At 41.0% G+C, this 23,561-nt stretch overlaps 1 protein-coding gene across 1 annotated transcript in view; it reads right to left on the bottom strand.

The window, feature by feature from the left end:
• Positions 1–4,578: 4,578 nt before the first annotated feature.
• LIX1 (limb and CNS expressed 1) overlaps positions 4,579–23,561 on the bottom strand; it is a 195,453-nt gene continuing 176,470 nt past the window's right edge. The window contains exons 5-6 of the mRNA XM_068247490.1: positions 22,249–22,326; positions 4,579–5,654 (exon numbers count right to left, since the gene is read on the bottom strand). Of these exons, the coding sequence (XP_068103591.1) occupies positions 5,370–5,654; positions 22,249–22,326 (363 nt within the window). The 3' untranslated portion in view covers positions 4,579–5,369. The remainder of the gene's footprint in view (positions 5,655–22,248; positions 22,327–23,561) is intronic.

Below are 23,561 nucleotides of genomic sequence, written 5' to 3'. Positions count from 1 at the left end.
GCGCCATACATTGTGATAGGGACATAATTTAAATGGTGTAATAAGCGGGACAAATTGGTAAATAAAGTACATAGGTTTTAATTATGGTAGCATGTATTAATTTCAAACTATAATGGCCAAAAGCTGAGCAATAATTATTTTTTTCCATTTCTTTCTTAATATTCCTGTTAAAATGAATTTAGAATAAATTAATTCTCAGCAAAATGTATCACCCACAGAAAGCCTAATTGGTGGCGGAAAAAACAAGATATAGATCAATTCATTGTGATGTGTAGTGCTAAAGTTATTGGCAAATGAATGGGAGGTGAAAGTTGCTCACATGTAAAAAAAATCTCAACCCTGTAGGCTGAAGTGGTTAAAGTCTGAAAACCACTGCGCCAGCGTTGCTATGTCCTCGCTCCCACTGATGTCACCAGGAGTGTTCTACGCTGGCGCAGACCGTACTCAGGACACGGCAACACAGGCGCAGTGGTTTTTAGACTTTAAAGTTTGAAATTCCAGAAGTGAACCGGAGGCGGGGCCGGAGCATCGGTGAGTGGCTGCGCGGGCACAGGACGTCTGCGGGGGACCATTAGGAGCCCAGGGTAAGTTCAACTCATTTTCCCCCGACCTCCCTACAGTATTCCTTTAAAAAGAAAGACAGATGAGTTCTTAACAAAAATTGTCAACATTTACTTTTACCAAGGAAAACATTTGGCTACAAAGAACATTGTGAAATAATTAAAATGCATCACAAGAGACTTCTATTAACTGTACATCTTTATTTGGACATCAGATAAATTGTCCACAGACAAAAAAAAAAATTAAGAACAAAGTAACAAAAAAATACACCTCGTTTGTCTAAAAAACAAAATGCAAAAACTACAAAAATACACAAGCTGGTAGACCAGTGTTACCCAACCCTGTCCTCAGGGCCCACCAACAGTGCATGTTTTGTGGAAATCCTCACAGGTAGGTAATCCGTTCTGCTGAGACACTAATTACCCCACCTGTGTATGTTTGTGGTTTTATGCAAAACATGTACTGTTGGTGGGCCTTGAGGACAGGGTTGGGGAACTCAGTGGTAGACCATTACTTCCTAGATAATAAGTGCTTCTATACAAAGAGAGCCTTCTCCCATTAATCTTGAATATGCTCCATCTTCTTAACGTTAAGATGGTTAAGTCACCCTGTTGACCTTCAAAACGTGAGAATTAAAATGGAAATATTTCCTTTCAGCAATTTCAAACTCTGTCCGCTGCTCCAGAGATCAATAGTGCGAAGGTCAGCCAGTAACCCTGGGTCAATTATTGTTGGTTATTTCTCAGATGACTGGTGGAACATCTTATGAAAACCCTCTTCTCCAATGAAGCTTTAGGTTTGAATATAGTGTATCAGTTTAGGGAGATCTTACCTCCAAAATGATGAGCACCAAAATGACACTTTAGTTATATACTTCATAACTACAGCCCAAACTGATTATCCATGATTGTTTAGGCTGAGAGTGTAAGAACAACTGCCATACAGAAACACTGCTTTGTGCTTTCAATTAGTGTTCCACTGCAGGGCTAAAAGTGGAATAACAACATCTAATTGTATTAAGTGGTTTAGAATGAAACATAATGACATTTCAAAAGACATTGGAGGACACCTAGAGATCAGGTCTCAGGAAGGAATGCATACTGGCAGAGGAGTGCCTTAGTGCTTGATTCACTAAACCATGATAATTCATAGAACAGCCGTGCTAGTGTTTTTGCGGGTGAAATTTCAGGCAATTGCGGGTGAAAATTCGTGATTGCGCGCGAAAACGCGTGCAAAAAACGTTAGCGCAGCCGTGCTATGAGTTATTAGGGTTAAGTGTATCAAGCCCTTAGAGTGACTTGATGAAACATGTTGGGAGGAGCTTCAGCATGGAACTGAGGGCAAGCAACATGGTTCGGCGAGACTTAGGCATCCTTGCACAGTGGTGCATGAGAGAGACCAGTCCAGTGGCCACGAGCGGGGGAGAGCCCACAACAACTCATGCCATTTTGATATTCATCTAAATGTGAGTTAACATCTATATTTTCACTACATTTTTATGGAGGTATTTCGCTATGAAGAGTCTATAGATTATGAGGTGATCTTTTGTGAAACTTCTATTGGAGATAGAGGTGATGTTCAGGAGATACGCTCATAGGCAGAGGGAAGACCTTGATTGCCTCTAATGCACTGCAGACCCCTGTAACTTAAGGGTCATTACTAACAGTGAGTTGCCTATCGAAGGGGTGTGGTAGGGGCACTCACTGGTGATTAAAGGAGTGTTACTGCATTTATGGAGTACTGTATATGGACACCGCAGTGGTTTAAGTGCCTATTAAACTGTATTGGTTGAGGGTGTATTGCACTTCTTTACTTGGAGTTATCTTAGAAGCACGGACTATCTAGCACTTCCTACACATTGTTTTATTGGATTTGTTTGCATTTAAAGGAGCGCACTACCAGGACATACGCTATTAGTGGTTTAGGTTTATGCACAGTGTTTTGGTGAAAGATTAAAAAAAAAAAAGACATGAGTCTGCATTCACTTTTAGGCTTACACGTTAAAACTATATGGAGCAAAAATAAAAAAGGTTAACTCTGTAGAACTCTGGTTTTGGTTAATTTTTCAAACTTTGGTGCCCCAAAGCCATGATTCTGTCATTTTTACTACATTCACAGTCCTATCCCTGGATCTTCATAAACAAAAAGCCAGATCTATGTACAGAAATCAAATGAGTGTCACCTCATATGACCATCCTTGACTCTACATGGAACAACAAGCAATAGGCTAGGAGAAATTTCCCAGTTACTACTGACTAAAGCACAGGGGAAGATTTCTCCTCTCTCTCCTCTACAGAAATGAACATACACATTCAGCTATGCATGTTCATATACAGGCTTTTAATTATTAAGGAAACTTTGGTAGTTGAACTGTACTTTGCACATCCAGCTTCTATCTGAAATATACTTAAAGAGACACTGAAGTGAAAAAAAGTATGATATAATGAATTGTATGCGGATAATTACTAGAACATTAGTAGCAAAGAAAATATTCTCATATTTTTATTTTCAGTTATATCGGGTTTTTTTTCTTTTTTTTTTTTTATTGCATCAATTAACATTGCATCATTCTATAATATTTGCAGTTTACACACTACTCAGGATTCTAAATGTTTTTACAGAGCAGGCTAGTAAACTTTTGAACTGTTCTCTGCAGAAAAAATAAATACAGTGCCAGACACTTGAGAAAACAAGCTTCAGAAGACAAAGCTCTCTACAACTTTGAAAGTCGTGGAGCCCAATGGCTCTTTTGCATAGATAACAACTTGAGTTTCATAACTCTTCCTGTACTGGAAACAATATTAGACTTATGTCTCTGCTCCTAATGTTTTATTTGTTAGCTGTACTACACATACAAATCATTATATTATTTTTTTTTTCCGCTTCAGTGTCTCTTTAAGGCAGGGAACACACTTGACTGTTTTCGAGAGCATTTTCTCCGCAGAAAAACTGAGAACTCATGTTAATCAATGGGCTATTTCTCACTTAATATGTTTTTCACATGCAGAAAAAAACTGACATTCTACATGATGACTCTGCACTTTTTTCAGTTTTCTCTATCAATTACATCAGCTGCTGTGAAAAAACACACACAAGTTTTCCTGCATAGAAACACACTTGGGGTGCAGAAAATGCATGCAGAAAAACACGCGCAGAATACTGAAAGACAAGTGGGTTCCCTGCCTAAGCTAGGAATAGAGTGTTTAGGAGCGCCCCCCCCCCCCCTCCAACTCTGCCTAAAGATCCAGTATACATGATCTTTAGAATCACTTGGCAAAAGCGACACCAAGAGTATTAGTCTTCTCCTCACCTTGACCATCAAAAGCTGCTCTGTCCTGCACCATGTGTTGACCCTTCACCCCTCCTTCACTGCAGCAGACCCATCGCTAGCCTGTAGGCATTCTGGACAGAAATCACAGCACTTGGCCTAAAGGATATGGTAACGATCCCTGCAGGCAAAAGTACTCATATGTGTGTGGTAGCCTTCAACATTACTACTGAATGTCAATATCTGATGTTTGCAGGTGAACAAAGACCATAAAAACTGAATGACAAAAATACATTTTGGCAACAAAATTATCTAAAATAACCATCACCTGCTTCTGCAATCTTCTATATCATTTAAGTGCAATTTCATATGTAATAAAACGCAACTGAAAGCACACACAATACTACAATATACAGTTCTCTATAAGCATCTGTAGACATATTTACATGACCAGCTTGCTTGGAATAAGCAGATCTCTCACACTTATGTTAACCCTAGTGGTGATGGGTACAGACATGATGTCATCACAGATCTACTGTAATATAATGACATCATGATGTAGGTAAAACCACATCATCAATTACACTCTGTAGCCATGGGGATTAGATGTCAAAGTTTATCCAAACCCTGTGTAAACCTTACTGTCAGCAAAAGCTGCCTCCAGAATGTCCACCAAGCAGCCAAGAACTATGGCATCATTGCCCACCAAGCTCCATGTGTATTATCAACACAGGACCACACAATAGGAATTTTATCTGAATGACAATTTTTCTTATTCAGCCATCAAAGAACACTGTGCATGTTATAACTGTATTTCTACTATTAAAGCATTTGTGAATGTAGGCAGAATATTCTATTAATGTAGGTACCTAAAGAGAGTCCTACCAAAGTAATGAATGTAGTATGTCAGGGTCCTTTTCATAGGCAGATGGGAGTTGATTCAGGAAACCCTAGCAAGTTTTACCGGGACTCACGTGATATACACAACTGGTGCACTGGTTGTATACTGCGCATTATGCTATTTGTGTAACGTACAGTAAATGACCAGCATACATGCAGAGCAATTTTACCAAGGTTTGTGAGTCATTCCCATTGTCTGGCAATTTGGACCACTGATATCATAAAAGAAAAGAAAAGGAAAATATAAAATTATATTAGAGAAGACAAAAGTGTGAAAGAGTGTACCAGCTAAAGAAGGAATTGGAAAATTAACACTTCACTATAAAGCTGTGAATGTATTTTCACCAGGAAAATGTTGTAATGGATGGTAGTTAAAAAATGTATGAGATACCAGTAGTTGTAAAACACAAGTGCAGTTGTACATTTTCCATCCAGGACTTTGTATTGAAATTATTGTTCAGGGTGTAGTTTTCAAGGCAAATAGACTTAAAAAGTAAGTTCAAAACGTGATTTCAAATTAAGGTCTACAAAAAACAAAAAACGTCCATGATGTGTAGCCTGTGTGGTCTTAGAAACCAAAATGTATAGCCTGTGTTTCCATTCATTCTTCTCTTGATCTTAGAATACAGCAGATGATCTACTAGTGATAGCCATTTAGAGTAAAGTTCAAATGATCAACATGTGCAGGTGAAGTAATGCAATCATTGTAGATGTGACTCAGAGCTAAGCTCAAAATTTCTTTTTTTTCTTTGTAAAATCGCAGCTCTCTGCCGGCCTTCCTGGATTCCTCCAGTTCTCGGAGAGCAAGTTGAAGCTCCTGAGATATGATTCCTGGTGTCTCCTCCTCCTTCATGATCCAGTCTAGTGCCATGTGGCTTCTCATCCGTTCATCTAGGGAGTACTGGGAGTAGTAGGCGATGACCTCCTGTTTCATAAAGACAAAGGTGGTTATAGTTAAATAGAATGTATACAGATTTTTTTTCTCTTTCTTACTTGTAATTATTCAAGGCCAGGCTGTTATCCACAAGGGCCTGTTGTTGGCGCGTTGTTGCCTCTATTCCTTGAATCCCTATTTTGAAGTTAACTGGCTTTCCCTTATATTGACCATAGACTAAATTGGAGACTGTGGACATTAGAATGTGAACCTCACTAAGCAACATTTAATGAAATGTACCAATCTACCATGTGTTAATACTAAGTAAATGTAGTAATAATAAATACTGCGCAATGTTGTCTGTACAACAAAACATTAAAACAAGAACATTTTGAGCAGAAAAATCTGCTGGTTAACCCGAAAAGTGCTGCTCCAACAAATGATCAAATTTTTATTTTGAGGTTTAAGAGTTTTTTTTCTTATTAAAAGAAATAAATGGAAAAACAGTTCTATTTTTGTAGCAACCATTGATGGTCAGATAAGGGATCAGACAGCCTAAGAAGCTTCCTTTCCCTATTTTGTAATATTACATTGGTAGCCTTCTGTGAAGAAACGGATGCAAGATAGTTGAAATCAAATACAATTCCATCTCCCATTACTCTGAAAGTAAATCGTGTAATTAAAATCCTTCTTTAGGCAAACATAAAAAGCAGGAATTCCAGCAATTTAATTTTCTGCTTAATTTAATTCCATTTGATACATTTTTAAATTAAAAAAATAATATTTGCCTTTTTAATACAACTTATTATTTATGGTTAGGTTCAAAATGATAACACAGCAAGCGTTTTCAGCTGTAGACGAATACAATCATAAGGATAATACTATAGACTTCTAGAGTGTCTATCATTTCTATATTTTGCAACATTGTCTGCATTTTTATGTACGCTTGTTTATTTTTACTCAATACAGCACCATAAAACATATTGCCATGCTCTAAATAATAATAATAAATAGTTCATTACTTTTTTCCATTGTGTATGTCTAAGTATTTTCTCTGGTTGTTTGGGGGTTGGTTCTTTAACATATGGTAAATCTGCCACGCACATGGCAATTTTACCAGGACTTACACCACTAGAGTAGCGAGGGTTATGCAATTAGTGCAACCCGCACGCGGTACATAGGTGACACTTGCTTGGATTAGGCAGAACAAGCTTTGTAAGTTTTCTTAACAGTTCAGAAATGAGGGCAGTGTACAGACTGCCTCTGCTCGCTCTGAATCGGTCTATTAGTCTTTCTTAACATTTTATTTAATTGCCACTGCTTAGATGAACTCCAAGAGATTTTACACATGCCATGCTTATGCGATTTCCCCACTTGTTCTTCAGCATCTTCAAACAGGAACCTAATGGGTTAAACAGCCGAAGGGTTTCAGAGGAAACTGGTTTTGTTCCATTCTCTCTGCTCGCTGCCTAGGGGGTAGCAAAGTTTGTTCCTCCCGAGAAGCCTGCAGGTCCTATCATAATCCGATCAGCAGAAAGGGGCTGTTTTGATTGTCTCCCTGATCCTGCCAGTTATAGCTGTCGCTGCTTTTGCTTCAGAGTCACAGCTCCCAGCACTGTTTATGCCACATCAAAGCTGCCGGTAATTTTCCTGGTCTTTACTGCATGTTCTAGTTTTTATGAATTGACATTTACAGACATGTGTTGAGGTATTCACCGCACAAGTCGGTAATTTACCTCATTGCTTGGGAATTTCAGCTTTTCATGCGGTAACAGCCTTTATGAATTGGCATTTTCCTAAGTGCTCGCTAAAGTCAGCTGTTTTCTGCATTAACAAATACGGTAATGCTTTATGAATCGAGGCCAAAGTGGTGTAGTTATGGGGGCCACTTCTATTCCTTATGCAGAGTAGAGCAGCAGAGCAGTGTAATATTTGCCTGCTCAAGCACTATGTTTGGTATCCTCTGTTCACCTTGACAGCCACATGCTCTATGTTGCTCTCCTCTGGCTCCCAATGCATGTCACATGATCAGGAGCCAGGGTGGATCCCAGGAGGGGAACCTTTATTATTATTATACTTTAAAATGGTAGCATCTTAAATCTATGTATAGAACAATATGCAAATATTTTTAATAACAATCAGTTAACACTTATACTGATATTGAGTGAAAATCCACCCAAAACATAAATTGCCTAGGTTATATTATAAGGAGTCATATAAACATCCATTGCTCAACACGGAAGAAGTGTGATTTGATTAGTGTGGTGTTACTATGATACTGTGTGTTGTAATGTGTGTCTCCCAAATTTCAAGTGTTTAACTTTGTGGTTTGTTTTATGTCTAAAAATAAAATGGGTTTCATGATCCAGAGTTTTCTGTTTCAGTCTGAGGCTACAGACTTTTGGATCAACCCTTGGAAAGGACCCATCAAGTAGCACACAAAAGGGGTCTGCCACAGTGGAGTAGTGCTTGATAATAAAAATGAGTGCAGTTGATAAACCTATTTGCATAAATAACAGCACTATAAAGAATCCTTAAAAAATATGGAAATGTAAATAAACTTCAAAAACTTCTATCCAAAGCCTGATACAGATTTGTGATACTTGGCCCCTTCCTCGGAGGCTTACAAGCTGATTAATCATTTACATACAATTTGTGTAGCCTACACCACAATAGCCGATAGCTTGGTGGTATCAGGGAATACCATTTTCCTAAAGTACAACCCTTTTGTCTATTCCCTTACGTCTTCACCCCATGAACATCCAGATTGTAAGCTTGCAAGGGCAGGGACCTCCCTCCTAGTGTTTTCTGTTTCTGTGCACCTTATAAAATGAACATGTACCAGTATTGGCAGTGCTTTCAAAAGCCACATCAACTCTATGTATTTGTACTTGTGTCACTGGATATGTTGATAGTACAGTGCATTAAAATGCTCATGTATCTATGCACCCCATTCTTGTATTTTTTTTTCTACTATGTACAGTGCTACACAAGATGTTGGTTCTATAGGAGTAAACAAAAATAATAAAACTACCGCATGTTTTTGTACATAATATGAATAACTCTTCTATCCAATTCATAAGCTCTTTCCAGCAGAGACGGATCATCCACAAGGCAATCCCAGGCAGTTTCCTAGGGCCTGGGAAGAATCTAGGGGCCTGGTGGATGCTGGCAATCACCAAATCTTACTAAAAAAAAAACCCATGTGATCATCAGTGGTGGGCAAAAACTGTTCTCTTGCCTAGGGCCCCATTTCATCGTAATTGTTTTCTGATTCCCAGTGGTCAGTCAGAGGTGGAACAAGCAAATCCATACATGAAATAAGAACTTTGGTTCCATATATATCAGCTACAAGGTTATTATAGCCAGTATATAGTGTTATAAGTAGCTGCACATAGGAATGAGCGAAATAGTTACAGTTTTGTGAGATTTTCACTTACAAAACGGTCCACAAGACTCTCGATAATGCCTTTTCCAAAACTGACACATTGTAATAGAAGAAACAATTGTAAACAATCGTAAATCGAAGTGAAACTGATAACTAATAAATCACGTCTCTTGATTGGTATCAATGAGGGCTCAGACACACTGTAGGCACTTTTCTGAGCGCTTTTTGGACTCCAGAGCGTTCAGAGAGCTTTTTAAAAACCGCTCCCATTGTCTTTCGTTCAAATCACGGTAATCACTATTTTACCGTGATTTTAATGAAAGTTCTCAGGAAGCTCCTGAGGCCAGAAAGCACTAAGAAAAGTGCTTATAGTGTGTCTGAGCCCTAAGGGCTAAAAATCAATCAAAAGATAGTACTAACATTTTACTCCCAGAGATCTCTAAAGTCCTGTTGCAGCTGCAACCCGGGCACTCTGGCGGCAAATTCACTGCTTTTTCCAGGCATATATGTACAGCCGCAATACCTATGGGCAAGGATATATTTCATAAACTGCATTTAAAATCCGCTGGCTAAAATTGATCAAAAGATAAAGTTTTTACCTCTATTTACAATTTTTTTTATGGAAAACCTTGTTCTGGCCTAATGTGGCTTAATGGTGAGAATTGGCTGCCCATACACAGTACAATAAAAACGTTTGATTTTCCCGTTTATTTGACCAAAACGACCGAATCAAATGAAAGTCAAAAAGAATCCTTTTTTTTCGATCAAGAAAAACAAACGATTATCCTATTTTTCGATAAAAATCCGATCGGACATGTTGGAAAAATCTTTATATTCGATTTAATGAAATAATCAAATGAAATTATCTTATCGAAAAAAAAAATGAAAAAATTGTACCATGTATGGGCACCCTAAGTGATATCGGGTCCAATCCACCTTAAAATTTTGCTAGCTCATCCCTCGCTGCATTCCAGCGCATCTCTTTGTTCCTGCAAATGCACCAGAACATCTGCAGTTAATCCACACAATTCAGTGCAACAGTATCCATGTGTAATTGACTTACTTTCGCCTTATATAGACTGTTTAAAAATCCATAATGTTTCCTGATCGTATTAATAAACCGTATTTGACTTTGGGGTGAATAATGCATTACACATTTGTATATTATGTTTAGAGAACAATATTAGCCATTAATGACTTTTGGCTGCTTCGAGAATAATTCGTTTATTGGTTAAAAACCTGTATAACCAAATCCTGTTTAGGTCAGGCTGGCAAAATTACAAAACCGTTAGGCTAATAGACTTCTGAAACATCTGAATGCTTAATTTAGCCTTTCATGTCTGAATAATAAACAAACTGAACAGTGACTATATTTTTAGTTACAGATCTGACTGGAGAAAATTGAGACCGTGCTGTCTCCAACACATGGTTTGTATAGGGCCATTCTTCCGCATCACACATGGAATTTATTTCACTTTTTCAAATGGATTCAAAACAATGGTGATTCAGTGATTGAAACTCAGGATATGCTGCAGAGGGTTTATTTTATAAAGCCGGGATGAGAATAAAATGGCATGTCGAGGATTCGCTTATTAATGAAGAATGCATGTTTGGCTATTTCTTGGTTCCAAAATGGTTGCAAGGCTCTGGAGCCAGCAGTACGCACACACATAAAATAAGGCATACAATAATGTGATGCTGAGGCAACATGTTAAAACAACAGGCCAGGAAAAATAAGACAATGTGGCCCTTTCATGTCTCCCATTGTGGTATATTGTAATTTGATATTTGTGAGATTTTTTAATGAAAATAGTAGATAGATGGAAAGTGCACACATTAGGCTTAATTTTTAAATACAAAAATTGGCTCAAAAGAGTATCCTATATACATAAAGAATATAGAAAGGATAATTGCAGCCTATTAGTTAAATGTTTATGTTGTTTAACCGATGGAATGCTATAATGCCTTTAAACATTTCATTCTATTTCCGCAAAGTTTAGACAAATGTTGGCCAAGACTGCTGGGTCATTTTGGGTAGGTGTCCAGGGAGTCTTTTAAGGACGAATGGGCAGAAACTTAAACAAATTACTCTAAAAGATGTTTTTGTTCACGATGAAGCTCATAAAACAATCTAACTGTAGTCCAAAGACCAATAAGCCTCAGATATACCTAATCTGATTCATGATATAAACCAAAGAGAAATTGTAAGTCCCCAAAAAATGGTTTATCGCCCGCTGTGAGATCGGATGAGCTGACCAAAAACTCAGCTACTGCTGCGCTTTGCTATACAAAACTCTGTAAGGTTTTGTAAAACTATGTATTAAGGCTGTGCTCTGTATTAAACATATATATAAAAATGTTTTTTTAATACAAATAATTAAAAAAAATTAAAAACATCTATACATTTAAAAAATGGAATAAAAGTTACTGAACATTAGTGACGTGCGGTGGTGGTATTTATGCCGAACTTGATTTTAAAACAAAAAATTGCACTACTGCCCACAACAAATTTTTCAGGAAATGGTACAGAGTTGTGCCATCACGGGACAAAGTGTATACTCTTTATTAAATATCCATCACCAGAGCAGTCTAGAGACCCTTTGACAGGGCTATAATTTTTTTTTAAGTAATCCCATTAATTTTATTTTATATTATATTATTTAAATACTGGTTGTGCCCCTCTCTGGATACTTAAACTGGGGGGGACTACCTAATACTTAAAGGGAACCAGAGACAAAGCACCCTCATGTATTTTACCATATATATATATATATATATATATATATATATGTATATATATATATATATATATATATATATATATATATATCAGTGGAAACATTAGAGAAAACACCTACCCTGCTCTCTACTAAATCTGCCTGTTATCAGCCCTGAAAAGAATCCCCGACTGAGCATTCAGTGTAGCTTTGCCCGGAATGTTATAGCTGAGTCTGTCTTCTCTGAAGTCTTTTTAAGCCCAAGCCTGCCCCCCTTGTGGCTCTGCTTTGCTGCTTTGAGGATAAATAGCAGGAAAGCAGAGCCAGGAGGAGGCAGACATGGGCTTCAAAAGACATCACAGAAGACTGACTCAGCTATAATCATTCCCGGGCAAAGCTAGACTGAATGCTCAGTCGGGGATTCTTATCAGGGCTGATAACAGGCAGATTTAGCAGAGAAGAATGAAACAGAGAGCAGGGTGGGTGTTTACTGTCATCTTCCCATTGATATAAATGGTAAAATACATGAGGGTGCGTCGTCTCTGGTTCTCTTTAAGGGGAACCTCTGGCAACTGCATTGCAAGCGTGCCGTAGGAATAGTGGGGGTTCACAAACGCCTAAAAATTACCATACGCACAATATTATTATCATTGTGTGTGCTAAACTGTATTAAGGTGTTTATGTGGTTTTAGCGTATTGCATGCATCATTGCTTTACAAACACTTTTCTGATTAGTGCTCTTTTGCAAATATATCCCTTTATATCTAACAGTTTTTGGAATGCAAGGATGGCAGCAGAGACAGATCATGCTGCCCTCTGAATTGTAGACATTTACCATGTAGTCTGCCACCATCTGCTAGTAAAGCATAATCCCTGTGCCACCCACCACAGACCTCATAACAAAAGGGGAAGAGGTAGAGAACTAATTATGAGGAACAGCAGAAGATGAATAAGACAAGACAAGACAAATAACATTTATATCGCGTTTTTCTCCTGGCGGACTCAAAGCGCCAGAGCTGCAGCCACTAGGACGCACTCTATAGGCAGTAGCAATGTTAGGGAGACTTGCCGACGGTCTCCTACTGAATAGGTGCTGGCTTACTGAACAGGCAGAGCCGAGATTCGAACCCTGGTCTCCGGTGTCAGAGGCAGAGCCCTTAACCATTACACCATCCAGTCACCACTTTACACCATCCAGCCACCACTGGCTGGAATAATCACAGGGGTGTTGGTAAATTGTGGGGTGGACAGGTACTATTTCCAGGAGTGGGGCTTGGGGAGAAGGAACTGTATTGGAGAGAATACCACCATAACTTTAATAAAAAGACCATTAGTCACAGAGGAGGAGGAGGAATAGAAGGAGCACTAACTATTGAGTGGCAGGTGTGCCTTTATTTCAAGGAACACACATGTACCAGAGGCATGTTTGTGTAAAATAAATGTAACTCACGCCTCTTCATTTTAACCTGTCATTATTATGCCAACCGGATCCAGTGCAAGGGGTTGTATTAGTTGTAGGTTTCCATACACTGGTACAGAGGATGCACAGTGGAGAGAGGGTCATTTCACAATTCAGCCGAGGTGTGGCACAAAATCATTGCATCCAGACAAAAAAACAATGATCGTCCTATGGAGCATATTGGTCGTGGTGCGGTGTGGCGGGTAATGATGCAGTAATGCACTGCATGCAATGTACAAACAGTATGATGTGCGCATTTAATGAGGCATACTGTTTGCCTCACTGCAAGGGCGCACCGCAAGGGCGCGGTGTGATATAAAAATGATCGCAGCACAACAGATTCATCACAGTGTGTAAGGAATCTAAAGGTGCATACACACGCACTACGGAAGCCAACGACGGGTCCGTCAGACCCTCCCGCTGGGCGGACTTTCAGCCGACAGTAGTGCGTGTGTACGCACTGTCAGCGGACTGATAAGGCTGTTCTTGAGTGATCCACTGAGTGGATGAAAGTACACCCAGCGGGAGGGTCTGACGGACCCGTCGTTGGCTTCCGTAGTGCGTGTGTACGCACCTTAAGGGTCCTTTCACACTTATTGCTTTCTCTGTTGTAATATGATGGTTCTGCAATCGCACCGCAGTGGTTAAAAAAGTGGCACTGCACCTTAACATTGCGGCACAAACGTACAGTGACGCTTACATTACAGGGAAAGTAAGCTTCACTGGTAGTTTGCTGTCCTATATCACAAGAGTATCTCTTGCATTGCCCTGACAAAAGCGAATGCATTGCACCACACGCAACCGTAATGCAATGGCATAAGTGTGAAAGGAGCCTAAAGGTTAGTGAGGATTACATTCCCTGCCTACCCCTCCAATTCACTAGTCGACTGAGTGAAAATAAACCCTTCTAAAAATCAAACAACATTTGATTAATCATGACCTCATAACTATGGCCTCGATTCATAAAAGTGCTGTCGAGCGGGGAAAGTCGAGCGGTGAAACACCGCTGTCGGTATTTCCGCCTTCAGGGTGGTAATTCATAAAAATGTTGCTACTTGTGACAGGCGTGCGGAGATATTCCGCTGTAGGCAGGCGTTAGGCTGTCGGGAGACATGCGGAAACAGGAGAAGCAGGCGGAGTCCCTCCGTGCGGTGTTCTCTCTGCAGCTGCTTGGGAGGTCTGTCCCATTCACTGCACTGTATTCCGCACGCTTCTCGCCACATCAGAGGTAGCGGTAATACCCGTCCGCATACCGCTACCTCTAATCTTTATGAATTGACATTTGTTACTTTTGCTATGATAATCACCGCGCAAGGCGGTGATTGATCACTCTGCTCGCGAATGTCGGCTTTTCATGCGGAAAAAGCCTTTATGAATACATATTTTGCTGTGTGGTCGGTAAAGTGAGCGGTTTTCTGCATTTCCGAATGCGGGAATGCTTTATGAATCGAGGCCTATCTGTTATCAAAAGCATTGCATAACTCTCAGAAATTGGCTTCCAGAAATGTGTAAATTTTTCAGGAAATTACAGTTTGTTGTCAGAGATATTAATTCATTAGAACTTGTTTTTGTCATTCTGCTATCTCAGCAATAATGTGCTCATAAAAGCCAATTCAGTGTATCATATTTAAACTACAAAGAAGATCTTTAACAAATATAATCAGTGCCATATGTTGTTTAATCACTTTCCAGTTTTCCTTAGCTTTCTTCTCGGGTCCAAATAAATCCAATTAAATATAACCATAATCCTCAGTTGATAATATAATCATTCCTCATATGCATCAAACCCGACTTTTAGGAACAGTACTAAAGCCTCTAATTTCATGCTCATTCTTCTGCACACGGTCCCTCAGAGAAGACTCTCAGCAGAGCTGCAAGCATGTAGTGATGTGTCTAAAAGTAACATTACAATGTTCTTAGGCACTGAATAGCTCTCCTTGAAAGAAGGATGCACCAGCTTCTCATCTACTGTGATAATAGATTGATCCCGTTCTTTGGGAATGTCTAATGCTGGATACACACGGTTCGTTCCCGCACTCGATTCCCGTCTATACGCCGCTCGATTCCCGTCGATTCGTTTATTTCCAACATGTCCGATTCGCGTTTCGATGGATCGTTAGGTCGATTTGCCATACTTTACATGGCAATTGACCTAAAAATCATCGAAATGCGCTCGGAAATGTTCGGGAATAATCGATTTGTCGGGAATCGAGTGGCGCATTCGATGCGGGAACGAACCGTGTGATTTCAGCATAACATCTCAATAAAGAAATGATCTTCATGGTTATAAACAGTGGCGTAGCTAAGGAGCTATGGGACCCAGTGCAAGTTTTACATTGAGTCCCCCCAAGCACTGTATACATAATTAATATGGTGCACCAAAACCTGCCAATAATAACCACAGTGTCAGAGGTGCAAGAAGGGGATGGGGGGAACAGTTTATGATTACTACTATTCAAGGCATCCACAGAAGTGATTATTACCAGCACAGGACCAATAGAGAGCTAATACTGTGATTGGGGCCCCTCTGGCGCAAGGGCCCTGGTGTAGTTGCATCCTCTGCAGCCCCTATTGCTACGCCACTGGTCAAAAACATTTTGAAGGAATTGTGAACCAATAGATATTGCTATTTGCCTAGGACCTGAGCAAGAAGGCCATAAAGTGTAGAGAAACCGAAAGCCCAATATAGTGTAGTATGTTAGGCATAAATGAAATAAAGGTTATCGTGAGAAAATTATACTCACAAACATGGGTTACCACACAGGCAACCACTGTATAGGCAGGTGAGGAGATTAGACCTGTCCTCACTCAGGGATAAGAAGTCGCTCTCTGTAGATGCGAAAGGGGGTAGATCACCCCTCCACCAGGGGTGGACACAGTATAGCAGTAGGAGAACAGAGGCGCCAGCAGGATAAAAGTGGATAAAAACTTTAAAATTTGCTGGGAGGAAGCCGTGGACTTACCTCCATAAAGCAGACACGAAAGACTGTCTGAATAGTAGTCACATTTATTAATTAGTACCCCAAAACAGTGCAACGCGTTTCGCAGGCCCAGCCCGCTTCATCAGGCAATAAACATGGGGACAAGACAGAATTTCAGCAATAACAGGTGTAGCGCCTCAGCAATTCACGGCCTCAGCGCTACACCTGCTATTGCTGAAATTCTGTCTTGTCCCCATGTTTATTGCCTGATGAAGCGGGCTGGGCCTGCGAAACGCGTTGCACTGTTTTGGGGTACTAATTAATAAATGTGACTACTATTCAGACAGTCTTTCGTGTCTGCTTTATGGAGGTAAGTCCACCGTTTCCTCCCAGCAAATTTTAAAGAAGGCCATGCATGTTGTGGGCTCTCCTAAATAAACAATGGATGAGGTTGTACTGAACATGACGCGGACTGTTAAATATTTACTTATTCTGTTTGTTTCCAGTTATGCATTGTGCAGACTCTGCACCCTCCTTTTTCAAGTGGATTGTCCATTTTGCCAGGAATGGGATGTGGTTGGGATTTTAGGACATGAGACAAATGTGTTTATTTACATAACACCGGTAAAGTAGACATATGCAGAGAGCACATGGCAATTTTACCAATACTTGTGACAGTAAGGCAGAGCGTGGTACCCTGGCAATGTCCAGACAAGAGAAGCACCCTAAAAGCTGGCTTAAACCCAACAGGCTAGTTGGGCTATCTAACTGTCAGATGACCTCCCTGAGTTCTCTGCCATGGGCTTCAAATAGATTAATACCTAAACTCGCTATAAGTATTATATTTGCACACATTGGGCCTGATTCACAAAGCGGTGCAAACTTTTTTGCGGACTTTTGCGCGTGCAATTTGCCGCGATTTGCGCGAATCACGGCAAATTGCGCGCGCAAAAGTCCGCAATCGCGCGAATCGCGGCAAATTGCGCACGCAAAAGTCCGCGAAAAAGTTTGCACCGCTTTGTGAATCAGGCCCTAAAGTAGGTAAGTTGCCATGCACAGGCAGCCTACAGCAATTTTACGGTTATTGCCGATTGTGGAGCACCGTCTGTTAACCCTTATAACACCATGGGCTCGATTCACAAAAGCTTGATAACTGTTATCACACTGTGAAAAGTGTTTTGCGCGAGTTTTAGCGTGAAAACTGTCATCGCGCACAAAAATTTGCGTTCGCACGTTAACAGTTATCACGGCTTTGTGACCCAAGCCCCATGTGTCAGTGTCACCATACCAACAAACGTGTTAACCCAGTAGCACGCATGGCACTAAGGCTTAATGGGTGGTACTCCCCCTGGTAGTAGTAATGGCAAAATTGCAATGCGCTGCCTGCGCATGGCAATTTTATTGAACTTTACTCCATCAGGCCACTTGCACCTCATATTTTTAAGCAGTCAGTTAGAAAAGAAAGTCCGGCACTGCAGTATACCAATTGTGTTTATTCCTTATTTTTATGATATAATAGCTAATGACCCGGCATTGCCCGGGTATGTATTTGATCTGATTGTCCGTTTGTGGCTTAACTCCCTTTTATGAATTTGAACCCCAGTCACCCAATGACCAACTGTACCAGGTTTGAGGCTTGTGCCATTAACAGTGCAAGAATGGCAGCAATTAAATATTCCACTTGAAAGTCTATAGGTGAATTTTAATTGGCTTTTGTAGGCTCCACCTACTTTTCTGAATATTAATTCCAGTCACCCAGTGACCAACTGTGCAAAGTTTGAGAACCCTGCCATTAACAATGTAAGAATGGCTGCAGTTTACATTTTCCCAGTAAAATTTGTATTTGTCTCCGTCCAATTTTTGGTTATGGGGATAATAAGTATCCTATATGTTATTCCAGGTAATGTACTATATGTGTGTGCCAAATTTCATTCAAATCTGTTCAGCCATTGTTGCGTGATTGAGTAACAAACATCCAAACTTATTGTATAATATTAGTAAGATTTGTACCTATTCTATGCTGCTCCATCAGTCCAATTAAGCACTTTGCCTAGTTCACCTAAACGGCTAGTTACAATACCTACATTTTTCACGGAGTCACTTGGCATGCTTTGTATGTTGTGGCAGTTGTAGAAAGAGTCGGGAAAGTGATTGATGGAGTGTATGCATGTCCCAGATGTCTTTAATCTGTAATGCCATTTTAATTTTTCATTCTCCCACAGTCCAGGATTTAGCCATTTTCAGGATTTAGCAGTTTCCACATGTTGTTGTGGACGTGTCAGTTGGCCCATTCACTTATGCTGGATGGTACCACACAGCTCTATACTCCTCCACTGCCAGGAGTAAGCATGGACCACTCGGCACCAGAGTCTGCGCAAACAGACCCTTGAGTTTCAACTACGCAATCTCAGTAGGTTTCCTATTTTATTTTCACTCCTGGAATCAGAGGCGTAGTTAAACACTATGGGGCCCAAAGCAGAATTTAGATGGGGCCATCACACCTAGGCAATCTTAAAGAAAACCTGTAATAAGAAAAAGTTCCCCTGGGGGGTACTCATCACGGGTGGGGGAAGCCTCCGGATTCTATCGAGACTTCCCCCGTCCTCCTGTATCCCACGGTGGTGGCGAAAAAGCTCCCAGAATGGCGGGATGTAAATATTTACTTTCCCGGCTCCAGCGCAGGCGCAGTATCGTCTCTCCACTCGGAGATAGGCGGAAATAGTCGATCGCTGTCGGGCCGCTCTACTGCGCAGGCAGCAGGTGCAAGTCTCCTGCACCTGCGTAGTAGAGCGGACTCGACAGAGATCGCCTATTTCCGCCTTTCTCCGTGCTGAGTGCCTTAACAGCACCCCGCTGGAGCCAGGAAAGGTAAATATATTAGCCATGTCAAGCTTGTCGAGTCCGGATTGCGGGACACTTCAGGATTGCCTGCAGCTACAGCGGAGGGGGAAGCCACATTGGAACCCTGAGGCTTCCCCCTACCGAAGTGAGTACCCCCCAGGGGACTTTTTTTTGTTACAGGTTCTCTTTAACCACTTGCCGACCGCACGCTTATACCGTGCGTCGGCAAAGTGGCAGCTGCAGGACCAGCGACGCAGCATTGCGTCGCCAGCTGCAGGCTGATTAATCAGGAAGCAGCCGCTCGCGCGAGCGGCTGCTTCCTGTCAAATCACGGCGGGTGGCTCCGTGAATAGCCTGCGGGCCGCCGATGGCGGCTCGCAGGCTAAATGTAAACACAAGCGGAAATAATCCGCTTTGTTTACATTGTACGGCGCTGCTGCGCAGCAGCGCCGTAAGGCAGATCGGCGATCCCCGGCCAATCAGCGGCCGGGGATCGCCGCCATGTGACAGGGGACAGCCTGTCACTGGCTGCACAGGACGGATAGCGTCCTGTGCAGCCCCGATCTCCGGGGGGGGGGGGGGGAGGGGAGCAGGTAGGAGAGGGAAGGGGGTGAATGTCGCCACGGAGGGGGGCTTTGAGGTGCCCCCCCCGCCAGCCACACGCAGGCAGGAGAGATCGGACCCCCCCAGCACATCATCCCCCTAGTGGGGAAAAAAGGGGGGTGATCTGATCTCTCTGCCTGCACCCTGATCTGTGCTGGGGGCTGTAGAGCCCACCCAGCACAGATCACATAATTCAATGCTGGTCCTTAAGGGGGGGGGGTAAAGGGTGGGTCCTCAAGTGGTTAAGCAATGCCATTTGCCCATACTATATGGGATGAATTGATCAGGCAATGCACATTCCTATGCAATGTATACTGCAAACAGCAGTCAGAGGGTGGAGAAACACAGGAAAATAGTTAATGCATCAATTACCACTTGGGCCCCCTATGCTCCAGGGCCATATGTAGCTGCTATGGCTAGCGCTACGCCCCTGCCTGGAACGCTTATTGGCCCTTGTACCACTCACCATGTGAGTACAGTATGACAGTGCAGGCATATTTAAATTGATTGAAAATGACATAATTTGGAAAAGACATTTAGGAAACCTTGTAAATGTAGAAAAAAAAGTAAAACACTATTTTCCTTTGCAGAGACATTTTACTACACAACGGGCTTATGCTTTCTTGCTGGAGAGAATGAAATAATTAATAGGGCTGAAATCATGATACTATATAAAACGGCATGCTGTTTGGAAAGTAAACCATCCTGGCGTTTGAAACTGAACATCAAATAGCTTAAACTGAATGTCTTGACAAGGCATAAAGAAAATGCTTTGCTCTGTTTGTACATCCATAGTTTCCAGCAAAAAGAGATGATGACTTTTTTCCATTATCTGCTTCAGTAAGATCTGAGCCAAATGTTTAGGTTTATTTACTGCCAGTAATTTTTTTTCATGATTTGTGTTGTTAAATGTAGCATGTGTTTTGAGAACTGATTTCCTATACTAGTCCCTTGTGAGGATTCTTAATTATAGCTTTGTTAAATGGTAGAATACAACAGAACTATGCCTTAAAATACACCACAAACCTTCTGACAAGCAAATACTACAGTACCATCCTATAACTCCAGGTAAATTAAAGTGGTAAACATAGGTTTGAAAAGCACAATTTTCTTATGGCAATTCACTTTCTGGAATTTGGAGCCAAATGGAAATAGATTACAGAAAAAAATGTAATGATGGATGAATTCCCTGTCCTTATGCTTTATAAGAAGTTTGAAATAGGGCGTCCCAATTAAAAAAACAGATACTTAAAGGGACCCCGAGCACCTCTCATGGGCATGCCTTTAAGCCAGACGACTTCCAACAAAGTCGTGCTATGACCTCTCTGGAGGAGTCTCTTGCAATGGCCATGCGTGTCACTTCCTCTTGCTGTTTCATTCAGGGATGCACGTCTCTAACAGAGAAGACAGAGGTGACCCGGAAGTTATAACAGCCAAGATGGCAGCCGTGATTTTTAAATTGAAATTGAACGAAAACTATTTGGTGTAGATTCTGGCATCAAATGAAAGAGGAGAGCACAAGCTACAGAAAGGTATGCATCTTTAAGTACTTTGCAGTACTGGTCAGAGTCTTAAAGGCATGCCCATGAGAGGTGCTCGGAGTCTCTTTAAAGCAACAGGGACTCCAGGGAAAAACAATTAATACTTGTTCTACTTACATAATATATGTATTGTGCTGTCCAGGTTTTGATTTCAGTGAATTTTATATAAAACTAAAGAGAAACCTGTTGAAGGCATTTTCCATTCTTACTTCTTCTGACTGAAGCCAATTCTGATGTAATTACACTTTTTTTCTCCCAGAAACTTCACTGTTATATCTAGCTTGCTTTGTAAATATGTAAGCACAGCATAGATAAGATTTCAGCAGCAGCTTCACGCTGAACTGCCCTCAGTCAATCAGTGAGGAGCAGGAATATGGGAGGGGTGATGACAAGCTTACCTCTCCTTGGCAATGTACCAAATAGAGCCAGGCTGACTGAGATAAGATTGATTAGAGCAGAAGCATTTATGATTAGATTGGAATGCTTGCAATGCAGGGTCAGGCTGAATAATAAACACAGAGCAGTAGGTAAATAGAATTTGATTTTGTGGCTGTCAATTCTGCTTTAAAAGGTAGACAAAAGGCTTCCCCAATCCTCCGTGACCCTCTACTGCCGGTCGGGACCCTCTTCATCGCACTCCCCTCTGTGTAGGAGCACAGCCACAATACACAGGTGCCAGTGGGCTCATGCCTATGCAACACCTCTGAGTCATCCATGCACAAAACAATCTGTGTATGAGCGCCCACTGTGCAACCTCAGGCTGTATTTTGTGCCTGTGCATGGTGGCCATGTTGCACAGGAAATGGCATTTTCACACACTGCAGCAAATTGTGATCATTGCAGTGGAAAACCGCTTTTACCATTCTTTCCTGAATTAACCCCTTGTATGCGTTTGCATGTTTTTCTTAATTTAAAAAAGGAAACATGAAAAAGAGAAAGTTGTCAAATTTTAAACTTGGCCATTGTTTTAATTAGTACAAGATTATAAATGAGGTGTCAAAAAACATAATAAGAGAGGAAAGGGAACTGGTGTCCAAGACAGCTCCAACAGTACAGTACAACTTACAGATGTTTCTCAGTAATGCCTCTGGCGTTCAGAATAATAAGCAGATGCATTGTGGGTACGTTTTTATAGATTACACGTATGCACAGAGTAATGCGTTGTCATTTCTTACCTGACGGGAGCATTTTGTGTCTCTGAGAGCTTTAAGACTTCCGTTCCAGTGCAGAAGCTGGAAAACTATCATGAGCTCCTATAATAAAGAACATATATAACTAGGAATTATCACCACATTTATCCATACTCTAGAACATGTTACTTCACTTAAAGTAGAACTGTCATACATGAAACTTTGCTATTACCACTACAGAGCAAGTACATGCAGAAATGTGGAGTACAAGCATAATCACAGTGTAGTGTGTCAAAATAAGGCCCTTTTTCCCCCAATAAAACATTGCATTTATAATATTTATTAGATTTATTTAGTGCCAACATATTACGCAGTGCTGGACAGTAAATAAGGTTACAGACAATAATAATAGGGTTGATAGGCAACACAACACAGGTAATAAGCAGTAAGACACACATTATACACTGGGGTAAGCAGTCCAAGCAATTCAATTCACGTTGTTCTATGATCAGGTTGCATGATCAGGTTTTATACACAAGGAGTCCTGCCAAAAACGTACACTCTAAAGGTAGTTGGTGGTGGCACAGCTGCATTGAGAGGTTTTCAGCTGGATGAGTTAGAGCATGGGCAACGTAGTGTAGGCCTTCTTGAAAAGGTAGATTTTGAGGGCCTGTTTGAAGGTGGTGAAGGAGGGGGGAAGACTAATGGCAAGTGGGAGAGTGTTCCAGAGGATGATCCCCTGAAGATGCCAATATGCGAAACTAGTTGGGATGGAGACAGACGGCACAAACCTTTTTGCCCCATTGGGTTTATTGCTGAGCACATCTTACTTATGTGGATCCCTATTTTTATAGGGCCCCTCATGGTTTTTACCGTTATATGTGAAGTTTTCCAGTATTAAATGGTTTACACTTAGAACTGGCTCCTGTTTGTCCTATCTTTTCCAATTCTGACATCTGTCACCTTGAGCAATATTGTGGAGGACATCCACCATATTGTGTGAAGTCTTGGCTGGATATCAGATGTGTTACAGTTGGAGATTGTAAGGATTGAATACAGAGTCATTTATGGGTTGATAAGCCTTAATTTTGCTAGTTATTTGGTGACTGATCACTGAAGTTTGTGGACACTGGGTGTTGTCTTATCTGTAGATGAACCACCCAGTGCTGATTGTCTTGAACAATGATAATGGGTGACAACAATACAGGATACACAAAGCTAGATCATACAATAGAGTAGTAGTCCAAACATTTCAAGTTCACGTACTTCTGTGAGCAGGATGCACAATAAGGTTGGATACACAAAGAGGGAGTAGTGACATCATAGGAGGAGGGATACATTGAGAGGTCTTTAGCTGG

The sequence above is a fragment of the Hyperolius riggenbachi genome, chromosome 1 (assembly GCF_040937935.1).
Source record: "Hyperolius riggenbachi isolate aHypRig1 chromosome 1, aHypRig1.pri, whole genome shotgun sequence".
Classification (NCBI taxonomy): domain Eukaryota; kingdom Metazoa; phylum Chordata; class Amphibia; order Anura; family Hyperoliidae; genus Hyperolius; species Hyperolius riggenbachi.
Note: the sequence above shows the minus strand (reverse complement) of the source record. Positions and strands in the feature narration are given on the sequence as shown.